At 45.2% G+C, this 13,964-nt stretch overlaps 1 protein-coding gene across 2 annotated transcripts; it reads left to right on the top strand.

Moving 5' to 3' along the window:
- Window positions 1–387: 387 nt before the first annotated feature.
- Window positions 388–13,563, top strand: LOC310701529 (uncharacterized protein). 2 transcript variants are annotated; one of them, XM_083492548.1, is made up of 6 exons: window positions 388–711; window positions 7,535–8,006; window positions 8,195–8,276; window positions 8,632–8,714; window positions 10,239–10,365; window positions 10,939–13,563. In XM_083492548.1, the coding sequence occupies exons 2-6, from the start codon at window positions 7,611–7,613 to the stop codon at window positions 11,871–11,873; spliced, it is 1,623 nt and encodes a 540-aa protein (XP_083348674.1). In that variant the 5' UTR covers window positions 388–711; window positions 7,535–7,610; the 3' UTR covers window positions 11,874–13,563. The 2 variants fall into 2 exon arrangements, with proteins under 2 accessions (XP_083348674.1, XP_083348673.1); XM_083492547.1 differs by lacking the exon at window positions 388–711 and adding an exon at window positions 2,776–2,878.
- Window positions 13,564–13,964: the final 401 nt, after the last annotated feature.

The following is a 13,964-nucleotide window of genomic DNA, read 5'->3' as shown; positions in this document are numbered from 1 at the left end:
TGGGGCGGGGAATCTCAGGCGCTCTTTTCCCCCAGTGCAACACCAGGAATTGCTCACCCCTTTGCATCGTCCCTCCTCCAACCCTCGGGGTTCCCTTGCACCCCAATGCCCTTTGCATTTGCTTTTAACACACAGAGCCCCCCCACCATCCCGCCCTCATTTTCCCCTCCTTCCATCGCCCCCCCCCCACTTCCATTGCGCCTCCCCACCCAAATGCACTTTGCACTCACCCCGATCCCTTGGAGAGGTGGGCGGGGAAGGGGCGCGAAGGCTGCAGATGGGGGGGGGGGAGGAGGGAGATGGGGGGGCAGGAAGTGGGTGCCTAGCTGCGTTTCTAGGCATCCGGACTCTCTCCCATTAACCCTGAGGTGGGTTTATTTATTTATTTTGTCTTGCCATTCAAAGTTGACTCCGGCCATCGCCGTTTCCAAATCATTTGATCCGGCTAAGGCTTTTGGGGTTCCTTCGCTCGCACCCCGTAATATAACCTGAGCAACAGCACGAACCTCCTTTGCAAGGTCTGCCTCTCCTGAAGATCCCGCTGCAAATATTTATTTCATGTGCTGAGCAAGGAAAAGGGGTGAGAAGAAGGTGAAGGAAAAGGGTGATTTGTGCAATCCGTTTCCTGGCCACCACCAAATTCTGGAGGTGACCCCGGCCAGGCTTCTTGCTTCATCAGTGCCTGGGAGGAGGAGAAGGAATCATCTGGCGGTGAGTTCCAGAGGCGCTATATATATATATATATATATATATATATATATATATATATATATGAGATTGTGTGTGTGTGTGTATACACACACACACACACATATATATATAAAAAACAATTTCAACATAACAATATGTCAAAACATATCATATTCATCATTTCCCCCCCTTTTCCCCACTCCCCATCAAACCCCCCTCCCCCCCAGACTTCCTTCAGCTCCTCTCTCTGATTTCTCAGCACATGTTATTCTCTGCATATTATAAAGTTATATCAGTCCTTATATTATCTATCTACCATGTTATCAATCAATAAATTTGTGCGTTTATCCAAAACCTGCCAAGGAGTCCAATTCATTTTGTTGTATTTTTAAATACTTTGTGGAAAGTTCCCATTCTTCTTTAAAGTCACAGTTGTCCTTGTCTCGCAGTTTGTCTGTCAATTTAGCCAGAGGCTTTAGAAGTCTAATCCTATGGACCCCCTGCGACGCCGGACTCTCAACTAAAGCATTCACGACGACGACGGGTCTTTTCATTGTATTTCTATGGTTTCTTTTATATCTTACATATTGCATCTTAACCACATTCCTACAGAAGTTGAACTGCAATGCAATAGAATATGAGGAGCAAGAGAAGGAACTAAAACGCAATTAAAAGCATTTAATGGGACAGGTGTCAGTCGCAGAAAAAGCAGGGGCCTTGCTCACCATTCAGCTGAGATCTGGCTGAATGGGTGATATGAGAGCCATTTTCTAATAGCTAACGGGCTGTCACACGGCTAGTTTTCTGTGGTCCAGAGGTCTGGACTCAAAATAATAGACCCAAATGACCCCCCCAAAAAGCAGATTCTGACTAAACATCAGGACTGTGTAAGAGCTGTTTGACAGTGGAATGGGCTTCATTGGGAAGTGGCAGACTCTCCTTCCTTGGAGGTTTTTAAGCAGAGGTTAGTTGGTCCTCTGTCATGGATGCTTTGAGTTGAGAGTCCTGTGAAATACAAAATTTAAGGTCTTATTCCTTCATTATATATATCATAAATGTTCATAAATGTACCGACCAAGCACGTACATAGAGATGTGGACCACATGTCTGGAGCAGCACAGGAAGACCGCCCTAAAACCATTTTGACTCCCAAGCTGACCAAATGTTTTCTCGGCAAGGAGAGAGCGGGCGAGGGAACCTTCCCATTGTCTCAGGAATTGGGAAATCACCATCTCAAAGAAATGGCCAGACTACCAGGAAGGGCAATCAGATAAGGCATTATCAGATAACCTGGCAAACAGGAAAAAACAACAACATTCAAATTTCTGTTGTAGATCACCTTTTCTGTGATGTAGGTATGATGTTTGTGGCGGGTGGTCTGGAGCTCCAGGGCAGGGAATTTAAAATGTCTATATAAGGGCAGGCACACCTTGGTTCTGGGTCCTCCTTTCCTGCGTGTGAGGGGAGTACCCTGTTGCAACAGTTCAATAAAGATCAGGCTTACGAGCTGCTTTTTTTCTAAATATTCTCTGGTTGGCCTCCTCCTCCTATCGATGGAGAACCTACAAAAGACTCTGTAAGGGCTCTTGTGCCCTCCATAAGGGAATAAGGGCAGATTTTTGTTTATTACACCTGCTTTGCATGGGGTTGGTCTGGATGACCCTTGGGGTTCCCTTTCAGCTCTACAAGTCTATGATTCTACAATGGGGCTTCCTAAGTCCTTGCAGAGCCTACTTCACTGTAAGCTGTTTCTGGCCAAGGGAGGGGACAGCTCAGAACCAGAGCTGTCCACTTTTCCCTTTTCTTGCGTGGAATCCTATTCGGAATAAGGGAATTTCCCTTTTTTAAAAAAGGGAAACGTTGACAGCTATGCTCAGAAACCCAGTCAAGGGGGTCCCCCCAAAATAAAGGCATCTGCAGAGATTGTGAGCCGCTTTGAGACTCCTTAGGGTAGTGATAAAGCGGGATATCAAGTCCAAACTCTTCTCCTTGGCTCTTGGCGCAGAGAGGGAGAGAGGCACCAGCTTGGTGCGTTCGGCTTGCCAAGGGTTAAAAAGAAGTGAGCTGGATTCCTAGAGAGGACGGGGAAATAAAGTGGGGGGCGAAGTCCTCCAGACCAAAAGCACCTCCCTCTGAATGCAAAGGGAGCTGGCGGTGGCTTTTGTGTCTGAAGTGCCGTAGGGATCTGGTGAGTCTTCTCGGCTTTCTTCCATAGCATGCATTCGGGAGAAAGGGGGTGTCCCAGGGCTGCAGGGGGAGCATGCATGGGGGGGTGTTCAGCTAATGCTGGGGGGGGCAGCCACCCGGCCACCCCCCCCAAATCAGGGAGCAGAAGTCCCCCTCCCTCTCTGCAAAGCCAGGGAGGGGGCGAGTTTGCAATAGGTCTGCAGCTCTAGTCTCCCTTTGCCACTTTGGGGAGGGGGTGGGTCTTTAAGGCGGGGGAGGGGGAACGGAATGCAAACAAGCCACATTTGGCAAAATAAAAAAATTCCTTCCAGTAGCACCTTAAAGACCAACTAAGTTAGTTCTTGGTATGAGCTTTCGTGTGCATGCACACTTCTTCAGATACCCTGAAACAGAAGTTGCCAGATCCTTCTATATAGTGAGAAGGTGGGGAGGGGTATTACTCAGAAGGGTGGTGGGAATGGGTGATTGGCAGATAGCTGAGATGAGCCTGTTGACGACTCTTAATTTCCTGTAAGACCTATTGCAGTCGTTAAGAGTCGTCAACAGGCTCATCTCAGCTATCTGCCAATCACCCATTCCCACCACCCTTCTGAGTAATACCTCTCCCCACCTTCTCACTATATAGAAGGATCTGGCAACTTCTGTTTCAGGGTATCTGAAGAAGTGTGCATGCACACGAAAGCTCATACCAAGAACTAACTTAGTTGGTCTTTAAGGTGCTACTGGAAGGAATTTTTTTATTTTGACTATGGCAGACCAACACGGCTACCTATCTGTAACTGAAACCACATTTGGGAATAAGTCGCATCGGTAGCAGAGGTCGTAGCCGGGCGGAAACATTTGGGCATAGAATACACGGTTTTTTTAAAAAAATTAAAAATGAATACCTGACCTATAGAGAGGAAAAGAAATAATGGCCGTTGGGAAATTGAGGAAAGAAAGCGCTTTCCCCCTGCTGCGGTGCGTAGTCAGAACTGTGGAACTCGCGGCTGCAGGAGATGGGCAGCAACCGTGCTTCTGACCGGCAGTTGCTGGGTGGAGAAAATAATAATACCCTCCAACATTTCTCCTCTGAAAATAGGGGTGCCCTATTTAGTGGGACGTGGGTAGCGCTGTGGGTTAAACCACAGAGCCTAGGGCTTGCCGATCAGAAGGTTGGCAGTTCGAATCCCCGCAATGGGGTGAGCTCCTGTTGCTCGGTCCCAGCTTCTGCCAACCTAGCAGTTCGAAAGCACATCAAAGTGCAAGTAGATAAATAGGTACCGCTCCAGCGGGAAGGTAAACGGCGTTTCCGTGCGCTGCTCTGGTTCGCCAGAAGCGGCTTAGTCATGCTGGCCACATGACCCAGAAGCTGTACACCGGCTCCCTCGGCCAATAAAGCAAGATGAGCGCCGCAACCCCAGAGTCAGTCACGACTGGACATAATGGTCAGGGGTCCCTTTACCTTTACCTTTATTCCTATTTTATTTTATTTTAACCCCACCAATTCCCAGGGTTCCCTGGCAAGAAGGGTTGATTGTTAAACCACTCTAGGGATGGCAGCCGTGTAACTGGAATGCATGTGTGGATCTGGGTGGGTGTCTCCTAGCAACCCACTTCATCCTTAAAGTATGGTTCCCAGGCTCCTTTGGAGGACGCCATGACTCTTTAAAATATATAGTGCAGATGAGGCCTGTATATTTGTTTTCTTAAGGTTTGTTTTCTTCTTCTCGTGCTGTAAAGTGTGTGTGGTTAGTTATGCAAAACCTCAAAGGGCGGGGGGAAGCCTGCAAATTCCAACAGGCTCCCACACCCCACTTTCTTGAGGCTCTATGTGTGTATTATTGAGGCATTTCCCCCCACATTTGTGGCTTTATGTCATTGTTATTGTTGTTGAGGTTGTTATTATTGCCATGGGTGTAGGCCTGGGGGGGGCAGCTGCCCCTCCCTATCAAGTAAATAAATAAAAACACTTAACTAAAAGTAGAAAGCTTTTGACCGATTTTTCTGAACACTTGGGGTCAACAGAAAGTAATTTAAAACAACTGTTGTCAAGACATTTCATTCCAAATCTGATAGGCATATCCAGACAGAGAATGATGGCAGGTGGGTGTCCTGCCCCCTCCAACATTTACCGTATTTTTTGCACCATAACACTCACTTTTTTCTCCCAGAAAGTAAGGGGAAATGTCTGTGCGTGTTATGGAGCGAATGCCTGCGGGTAGCGGGGGGGGATCTGCTGCAGTCGTGAGCAGAGGATCCATGGTTCCCCTTCCTTCCCTCCTCGGTGGCTCGCTTTGAAACAGCAAAGCAGGAGAAGAGCCGCTGAGTGGGGAGGAGAGAGGGACAGACAGCCTGCTTCTTTAAAGGAGCAAAGCGGGAGAGGAGAGGAGCAGCTTACATGAGTGTAAGGGGCTCCTGTCCGGTTGGTTCCTTTAAAGCAAGCAGGCTCTCTGTCCCTCTCTCCTCCCCACTCAGCTCGCTACATAGCAGCAAAGTTTTTCAGCTTGCTAAGCTGGGGATGAGCTGGGAGGAGGGAGAAAAGCAGAGCCTGCTTGCTTTAAAGGAGCAAAGCAGGAGAGGAGAGGAGCCTTTTCCCCTTATACCCCTCTTCTTCATTATTAGCAGCATCCTTCACACACCCCACGCGTGCTTCTTCTCCCCTTAAACCCCTCTTCTGCATTATTAGCAGCATCCTTCTCCACACACCCCACGTGTGGTTACAAAGCACGGATCCACATGGATCCTCAGGATTTTTGCACTGGGTCACCCCAAATTCACCATCAGATCACATAGCATATCCATGGCTACATCTTGCACCAAAAAAATCACGCACCCACTGTTGCCTGGGGCCGCAGTGGTGCAAAAACGTGGTTACAAAGCATGGATCCACATGGATCCTCAGGATTTTTGCATTGGGCTACTCTAAACTCACTGTCAGATCACATGTCTGTTGCCACAGCATGAACCACAAAAATCATACATCCACTGTTTCGTTTAGAATATTTTTTTTCCTTGTTTTCCTCCTCTAAAAACTACGTGCGTGTTATGGTCGGGTGCGTGTTATAGAGCGAAAAATACGGTAAATCCTGACTAAGCCCATGATTATTGCTGTTGCTATTATTACGACATTTATTACCCCGGACAGGTTTAGAATTCGATATTTAAAAGAGTTGGAACAAATTAGAATCACAGGAATAGGGTGGGTCCAGAAAACACATGGACCAGGTGTCAGAGGAGAAGGCGCCAGGCGTGTCCCTCTGGGGAAGGAACTCCCTAACCTAGGAACCGCCGCAAGGATGCCCTCTCTTGTACCACAACCACCTCAAACTCTTGAGGGTGGTGAAGCTACAAAGAGGGGCCCCTCTGCCAACCTGAACACCCAAGATGGTCTGTGGGAAGGAGGTGGGTCTTCAGATATTTGGGACCTAAGTGAGCGCCTTTAATAGGACACCTGAGCTTCAGGTGACAATGTTAGCTCCAGGAGTACCCTCAAGCATATATGGCTGGGGGTTAAATGATGTAACATCTGTTAGGATATTTCTGTTCCACCTTAAAAGGGAGCAGGATGTTTGTGTCACAGCCTGCGTATTTCCTGTTCACAGGATGTTTATGTTAGCTATTGCTTTCGTTCTCTCTCTCTGTCCTGACGCAGAACAGTCATGTCTTTCTTTGTTCTGATCAACGCTGAATAAAAGCTTGTAAATAATGCTCTCCTGGGTGCGACTTTTGCTGTGCATTATCTGCTGATAAGAGTGTGCATGAGCCCTGGAATGTGGCAAGGTATTTCCAGGAAACTCGTGTCGCTAATAGCTCATACTGCGTGACTACGGGAGGTCGATGGACGTCCGGCAGCCGGCTTGGGGGCCATGATGGACTTTATCTCCCTGGCAGTATCCCAACAACATCATCGTCATTATTATTATTAAACCACCCATCACCCTAATTTCCATGGGCAAGTTACAACATGAAAACGCTACTACTACTACTACAACAACTACTAATTATTATTATTATTATTATTATTATTATTATTATTATTATTACTACTACTATTTATTGAATTTATATACCGCCCTATACCCGGGGGTCTCAGGGCGGTTCACAAAATAAAATCAAGATATAAAACCACAAAATACCAAATAAAAACAAAAACAACAACCCAATAGCCACCCCCAAAACAAAACATTTTAAAAGGGCATAGGGTGTAAATAGCGTCAACCAAAGGCCTGGTTGAAAAGGAACGCTTTTGCCTGGTGCCGAAAGGCGTATAATGAAGGCGCAAGGCGAACTTCCCTGGGGAGAGCATTCCACAGACTGGGAGCCACCGCAAAGAAGGCCCTGTTCTCACATTGCCACCCTCTGAACCTCTTGAGGAGGGGGCACACGAAGGAGGGCCTCAGAAGATAGGTTCATATGGAAAGAGGTGGTCCTTGAGTTATTGCGGACCTGAGCCATTGTTGTTGTTGTTGTCGTCATTATTATGGCATCCATCTGACTGCGTTGCCCCAGCCACACTGGACAGCTTCCAGTTTAAAACAACTTACAGTCACAGAGTCTGGGCTGGTACAGTCTAGCCCTGGTTCCTAGCAAGGTGCATCTATGCTTGCGAGGGGAACATTTTGCTTCTCCTGATAGTGTTTAAGTTTTACAACAGAATTGTGTATTTGCTCTGTAGGTTTGGTAGCACCTCAAATTAGGACAGACAGAACTTGGCATAAGACAAATCCTTTGGAGGCTTCCTGAGAGCCCAGATGGATGAACAAGACTCAGCTGGCCCTGAAGCAGGAAGGGGCAATGCCATCCAAACTGGGAGCAGGGGAGGATTCTGGGAAAACTCTGTGCAGAAGATCCTAGGTGAGGAGGACACCCCCAGCTCAAATGCCCAGAGCCAGCAGTTCAGGCAGTTCTGCTACCAGGAGGCCGAGGGACCCCGAGACGTTTGCAGCCGACTCTACCACCTTTACCGCCAGTGGCTGAAGCCAGAAAGGCACACGAAAGCTGAGATGCTGGACCTGGTGATCCTGGAGCAGTTCTTGGCTATCCTCCCCCCGGAGATGGAGAGCTGGGTGAGGGAATGTGGAGCGGAGACCAGTTCCCAGGCGGTGGCCCTGGCCGAAGGTTTCCTCCTGAGTCAGGCTGAGCAGCAGGTGAGAGAGACTTTCCTCTGGATAATCCCAAGGGGCTCAGAACATGAGGGAGAGTATCCCAAAATTCTCTACTAATTCCCCATCCCTTTTTTGAAAAGCATCCCGATACCCTTAAAGTTTTTACCTTTGCCGTTGTTTTTCTAATTCTTCTCCCCATTCTCTGTTTTGAATCTTTGTTGCTCTTACAGAAAAAGGATCTATTTGCAGAAATGGGCACTGGCTACTCTGAGGTGAAGAAGACTCAGTTGGAAACCAGAGAAAGGCCGCTGGGTAAGGCTGAATCCTTTTTTCTCTCTCCGTTTGGTCACATCCTGTTGATTTTGAAACTAATCTGTGAGTCCTTTTCATAGCTGTCAACTTTCCCCTTTTCTTGCGAGGAATCCTATTCGGAATAAGGGAATTTCCCTTTAAAAAAAGGTAAACGTTGACAGCTATGGTCTTTTACACTTGGGTCCAAAAGCCCAAGGGAGGAGAGATGTATTTTTACACAACTAAAGTATAAAATGGGTGTAAACATGCACATGCAGTCAGCAGGTGAGACCGTTTTGAAGGCCCACCTGTAGTTAGAGATGCACTGCTTAACCTCTGAGAGAACGGCTTCCCAAATTATCTTTGTCTCTCGCAGGTGACAGAATGATGCCAGCAAGACCTCCTCATCCATCATTTCATGGTGGCCGAGGGGAAGCAGCGGCTGTGGAACCAGGTCAGGTAAGAGAAAGGAGCATTGTGGGGAAGGAGGCTGAAGAGAGGGGCAGTTGGGTGCCTCTGGACTCGAACGAATTTCTCTCTTCCTCTTTGCTTCTGTCAAAGCTGCCCTTAACAAAAGCTGGAAAAGCTATTCAATAAGGTTTATGTGCTGAGAATAACAACCGCCTCACCTTAACTAGCCTTCTGAATATCATTAGCATCATTTATCGGTACTTGGAGTTTTATTTATATATTCATTGTTTGATGCTAAAATAGGCTTCTAAGTAGTTTGCAAACCACAGCATCCAGGATTCACCTAACCACCCCATCAGTTACACCATAGAACTTTCGCCATTTCACTCCGCCCCCCCCCCTTATGCCCCTCGAAGTTGGCTTTTGGGCATCCCCCCCCCCAAAAAAGGCACTTGGAGAGAGTGGAGAGGGGATCCTTCCATCTTGCAAACTTGAATGCCCACGCAGACAGAATGATTTGGAAAGCAGACTGTTGAGTTCCACCCATTTATACAATGATTAATGCCCACCATTAAAATGCACAACAAAAAAATCTCATTAAAACATTAAAATAAGCACGCATAATTAAAATGTAAAGCAAAATAATTCCATTAAAACAACAAACTATATATATATCTACGAAAGCAATATATATATATATATATATATATATATATATATATATATATATATATATAGCTCTGTTCCAGTAACAAGAAGCCGAAAGCACCAGCCTGAAGATGACGAGTGAGACCTCGTCGAAACGTCGCCTAGACACCCCAACTCTTACACGGGAAGACACCCGAAGACACCAAAACCTGCATTCCTGTACCCGTGAAAATCTACGAAAGCATATATATATATATATATATATATATATATAAAATTTGTTGTTTTAATAAAAAATTCTGTTTTGCAATTTTAAATACTCATTTTTACATCCTTAAGCACGTCAAAGAGCAAGTAGATAAATAGGTACCGCTCCGGCAGGAAGGTAAATGGCATTTCCGTGCACTGCTCTGGTTTCACCAGAAGCAGCTTAGTCATGCTGGCCACATGACCTGGAAAAATTTTCTGTGGACAAACGTCAGCTCCCTTGGCCAGTAAAGCAAGATGAGCCACAGAGTCGTTCGTGACTGGACTTAACTGTCTGTGGCCCTTTACCTTTAAGATGTCAATGACTTCCCTTGTAGTCTTTCTATGGTTCATATCACGTATCATAAATCCCTGCATATTTTACAAAAACTATACCATTCAGTATTCCATTATTGCATCCATCAAAGCTTATTTACACTGTTGAATTTATCTTAATGCTGCCAGCGTTTTCAGCTGTAAACAATTATTTCCCATATATTCAATAAACGTTTTCCAATCTTCTCCAAACGTATGTTCTTCTTGTCTTATTCTGTATGTTAAGTCTGCAAGCTGCGCATATTCAGTCAACAACAAACAGTTAACAGGCGGAAAACAACAGAGAAATGTGTAAATAATATTTATGCTGTCTAAGAGAAGAACATTTTTCTTTTTCTTTAGGGTCCAGTTTGCTTTGAAGAGGTAGCAGTTTATTTCACAGATGAGGAGTGGGCGTTGCTGGATGCTGACCAGAGAGCTCTGCATAACGAAGTCATGGAGGAAAACTGTGGGATCATGGCTTTTCTGAGTAAGGCTCCTTGTTGGATGATAATCTCTTTTTTGAAATTCAGTACCAATCTGTGATGATCCTCCAATATTTTGATGTAGCTCAACTGCACATCTGGGGTTCTTACACCCCAACAGATAACCTTGAATGGACAGTATCTGTTGTTTTGACTGTGAATAATCTTTCTCCAGTTTTGCCATTTTGAACAATGATCAGGCTGGTCTGAACTGCCTAGGCCTTTTTAAATGTAAGCTTCAGAGTTGTTAGGGGAGCTGGAAGTAGATTCTGTCAGGTTTATTGTTTTTTATTTTTGCTTCTGTCAGTTTCTGGTTGGCCAAAGAGACTACTGACATCAGAGATGGACTGGATTCCGTGACTGGGCCAAACAAAATCCATCCCATAAAAGAGCCAGGTTCCTCGAATCTCATGTTCCCATAAATATGTTGCGATTCAACAAAGGCAGTGAACCCTGTAGTAAGACCACACATCAAACTCCCTACTATTCTTCTATCACAAATGTTAATTAGCATTGTTCAATAATTTGGGGGCCTATTTCTTCCTGAGGCTCTGATCCGTTTCCCTCTTTATTTACAGGTGGTGATAAACCGGAAATTAAGAACAAGGGAGACAACAACAAAATCCCTTATGAACGTTTGGAGTGTAGAGATGGCTTCAGTCAGAGGTTCCATTCCACTTCCCATCAAAGAAATCCCACTGGGAAGAAATTATATCAATGCTCAGAATGTGGAAAGAGCTTCAGTCAGAGCTCAAATCTCACTTCCCATCAAAGAATCCATACTGGAGAGAAACCCTATCAGTGCTTGGAATGCGGAAAGAGCTTCAGTCGGAACTCGCACCTCACGTCCCATCAAAGAATCCACACCAAGGAGAAGCCATATTACTGCTTGGAATGTGGAAAGAGCTTCACTCGAAACTCAAATCTCACTTTACATGAAAGGATTCACAGAGGGGAGGAGCCATTTAAATGCCTGGAATGTGGAAATAGCTTCAATTCCAAGAGAAGTCTCACTTCCCATCAAAGAGTTCATAGTGGGAAGAAACCGTATCAGTGCTTAGAATGTGGAAAGTGCTTCACCTGGAAGGAAAGTCTCACTTCCCACCAAAGAATTCATACAGGGGAGAAACCATATCAGTGCTTGGAATGCGGGAAGAGCTTTAATACAAGCACAAACTTCCGTCGACATCAGAGAATTCATAGTGGGGAGAAGCCATATCAATGCTTGGAATGTGGGAAATGCTTTAATACAAGCACAAACTTTCATAGCCATCAAAGTATTCACCGTGGGGAGAAACCATTTCAGTGTCAAGAGTGTGGGAAAAGTTTTAGTCGGAAGGAAAGTCTCACTTCCCACCAAAGAATCCATACTGGCGAGAAGCCGTATCAATGCGTGGAATGTGGAAAGAGCTTCAGCCAGAGCTCCAATCTCACTTCCCATCAAAGAACTCACAGTGGGGAGAAACCATATCAATGGCTGTATACAAATTTATTTTTAGGAGATTTTATTTAGTACATGGGTGAGGATTGCAATAGGATCTTATCATTTGCCAATGGAGCGAAAAAGTTGCTGCTGTTTCTCAAAACCATGAACTGCATTTTCAGTGCCCAGTATTACTTCATTTCAAATTATTAATTATTATTATTATTATTATTATTATTATTATTATTATTATTATTATCATTATTATTTATTTATTTATATCCCTCCCTCCCCAGCCGAAGCCGGACTCAGAGTGGCTAACAACAGCTCTGTGAGGTACAAGTCATTGGCCAAGGGATTGAATACCTTCTTCACACCATGGAGATGTGAGGATAAAGGATGTCTGGAGAGAGGATAAAGAGAGATTCAGCAACACTGATGAGGTAGCCATCAACGCAGGGGCTTTCTTTGGCCCAGCAATTCATGTACTTCAAAAGCCTCCAAGTTGCGAATTTGTGATGCTCCTGATCGCCACCATCATCCTCAGCATGTCTAGGATGGTGGTTGCAAAAGATTGTGGCTCCTCCTCATGTCTGCTGAACACACAGGACATCTGCCAGAAAAGCCACAAGTTTCAGGTTTTCCTCTGTGAGAAGGGAAAGGACTCCCATTAGGAAGAAAGAGTCCTCTGTTCATCATACCTCAGAGGTGGTTGGGTGCAACAGCAAGCAACTCCAGTTCTCATCTGCACCTGTTATGATACATGGAAGAAGGCTTAGATTGAACCAAGATTCTGAATAACATGGCTCAACCCAGTGCCAGCATCTTACACCTTATTCCATGCCACATGGACAGAGCACCAGATCTTCACCAGTGGGGCATTTTTGTCAGTGTCTCGCATATTTTCCTTGGGCAGCTGATACTGTTCTACTTCCTCCCTGGTGTTAACTGAGATTCAGTCAGTTATAACAGTCGGCATGTTTTTGAAAGCATGTCTCCAGTCAAGGCCTTGCGACCCTCTTCACCTGAGGCCTTGCACCCCACAGATTGTTGAGTCTCACATGACCAAGAAGGCTTGTTCTTCTTCCTCAAGATGTGTAACCTGCCTACCAATCTGTCACCTTTTGGACCTTTCCCCTCAGCTGTTATCAAATGCAAATGTAACATAAAATGTACTATAAAATACGTTGATGTTGTAAATAGTGTTACGGTATACTGGGGTGTGATGCCCTCATGCGTCACCCCTCCCCCGGCTCCCAAGGATCCTGAGGAGAGAATGAGGTCTCCAGAGATTCCTGATGATCCCTGTTCGCAGAGCGAGTTGGAGTTCTTGTGACAGGATCACTTCGTAGCTGAAATTCCTCTCTGCCTATTGATGTCAGGCAGGCAGTTTTGCTGTACTCTTTTCGGCGCCAGCTTAACGTATGTTTGTTCAGGCAAACCGTTCCGGATGCATGGATGTTGATGTGTTTCAATCTTATATTCTTAATGTTAACATTTTCACGGTTTTAACTCTGCTGTTTAATTTAAACGTTTTTGAATGTTTTCAACGTTTTTTAATTGATAGCTTTGACACTTCTGGTAAACCGCCTAAGAGGTTTTGTTACCATCCGGTGGCATATAAAGTTTTGTTAAATATAAATAAATAAAAACCACCCACTCCAATGTGTGTATAGGGGAAGGGCTTAGAAACCTGTTTTGTTTTGTTTTTCTGAACACTTGCAATAGGGACTTCTTTCGCAGCCAAAGTGTAAAAAAAATATAATACTGCTTTCTTTGGCTCTGTATGCCTGTTGCCTGCTGTAAGCATAGCAGCTCAATGCAACCTGTTATTTGGATCACAGCTGGATTTGGGAGTTGGCATAAGCATTGAAGAATGCTGGAATCGCCCTCTCGCTTTGGCCCTTACTATAGTTTTTGAGATTAATTTAAAGACCAGACTTCCTGTCTCCCAAGATGAAATGAAGCAAGACTTGATAGCAATTAGCAGTACAGTGGTACCTTGGTTCTCAAACTTAATCCGTTCTGGAAGTCCGTTCCAAAACCAAAGCGTTCCAAAACCAAGGCGCACTTTCCCATAGAAAGTAATGCAAAATGGATTAATCCATTCCAGACTGTTAAAAGCAACCCCCAAAACAGCAATTTAACCCCCAAAACAGCAATAAACAATGTACTACAGTC

Source organism: Podarcis liolepis (genome assembly GCF_965112155.1).
Source record: "Podarcis liolepis genome assembly, chromosome: 2".
NCBI classification, from domain to species: Eukaryota; Metazoa; Chordata; class Lepidosauria; order Squamata; family Lacertidae; genus Podarcis; species Podarcis liolepis.
Note: the sequence above shows the minus strand (reverse complement) of the source record. Positions and strands in the feature narration are given on the sequence as shown.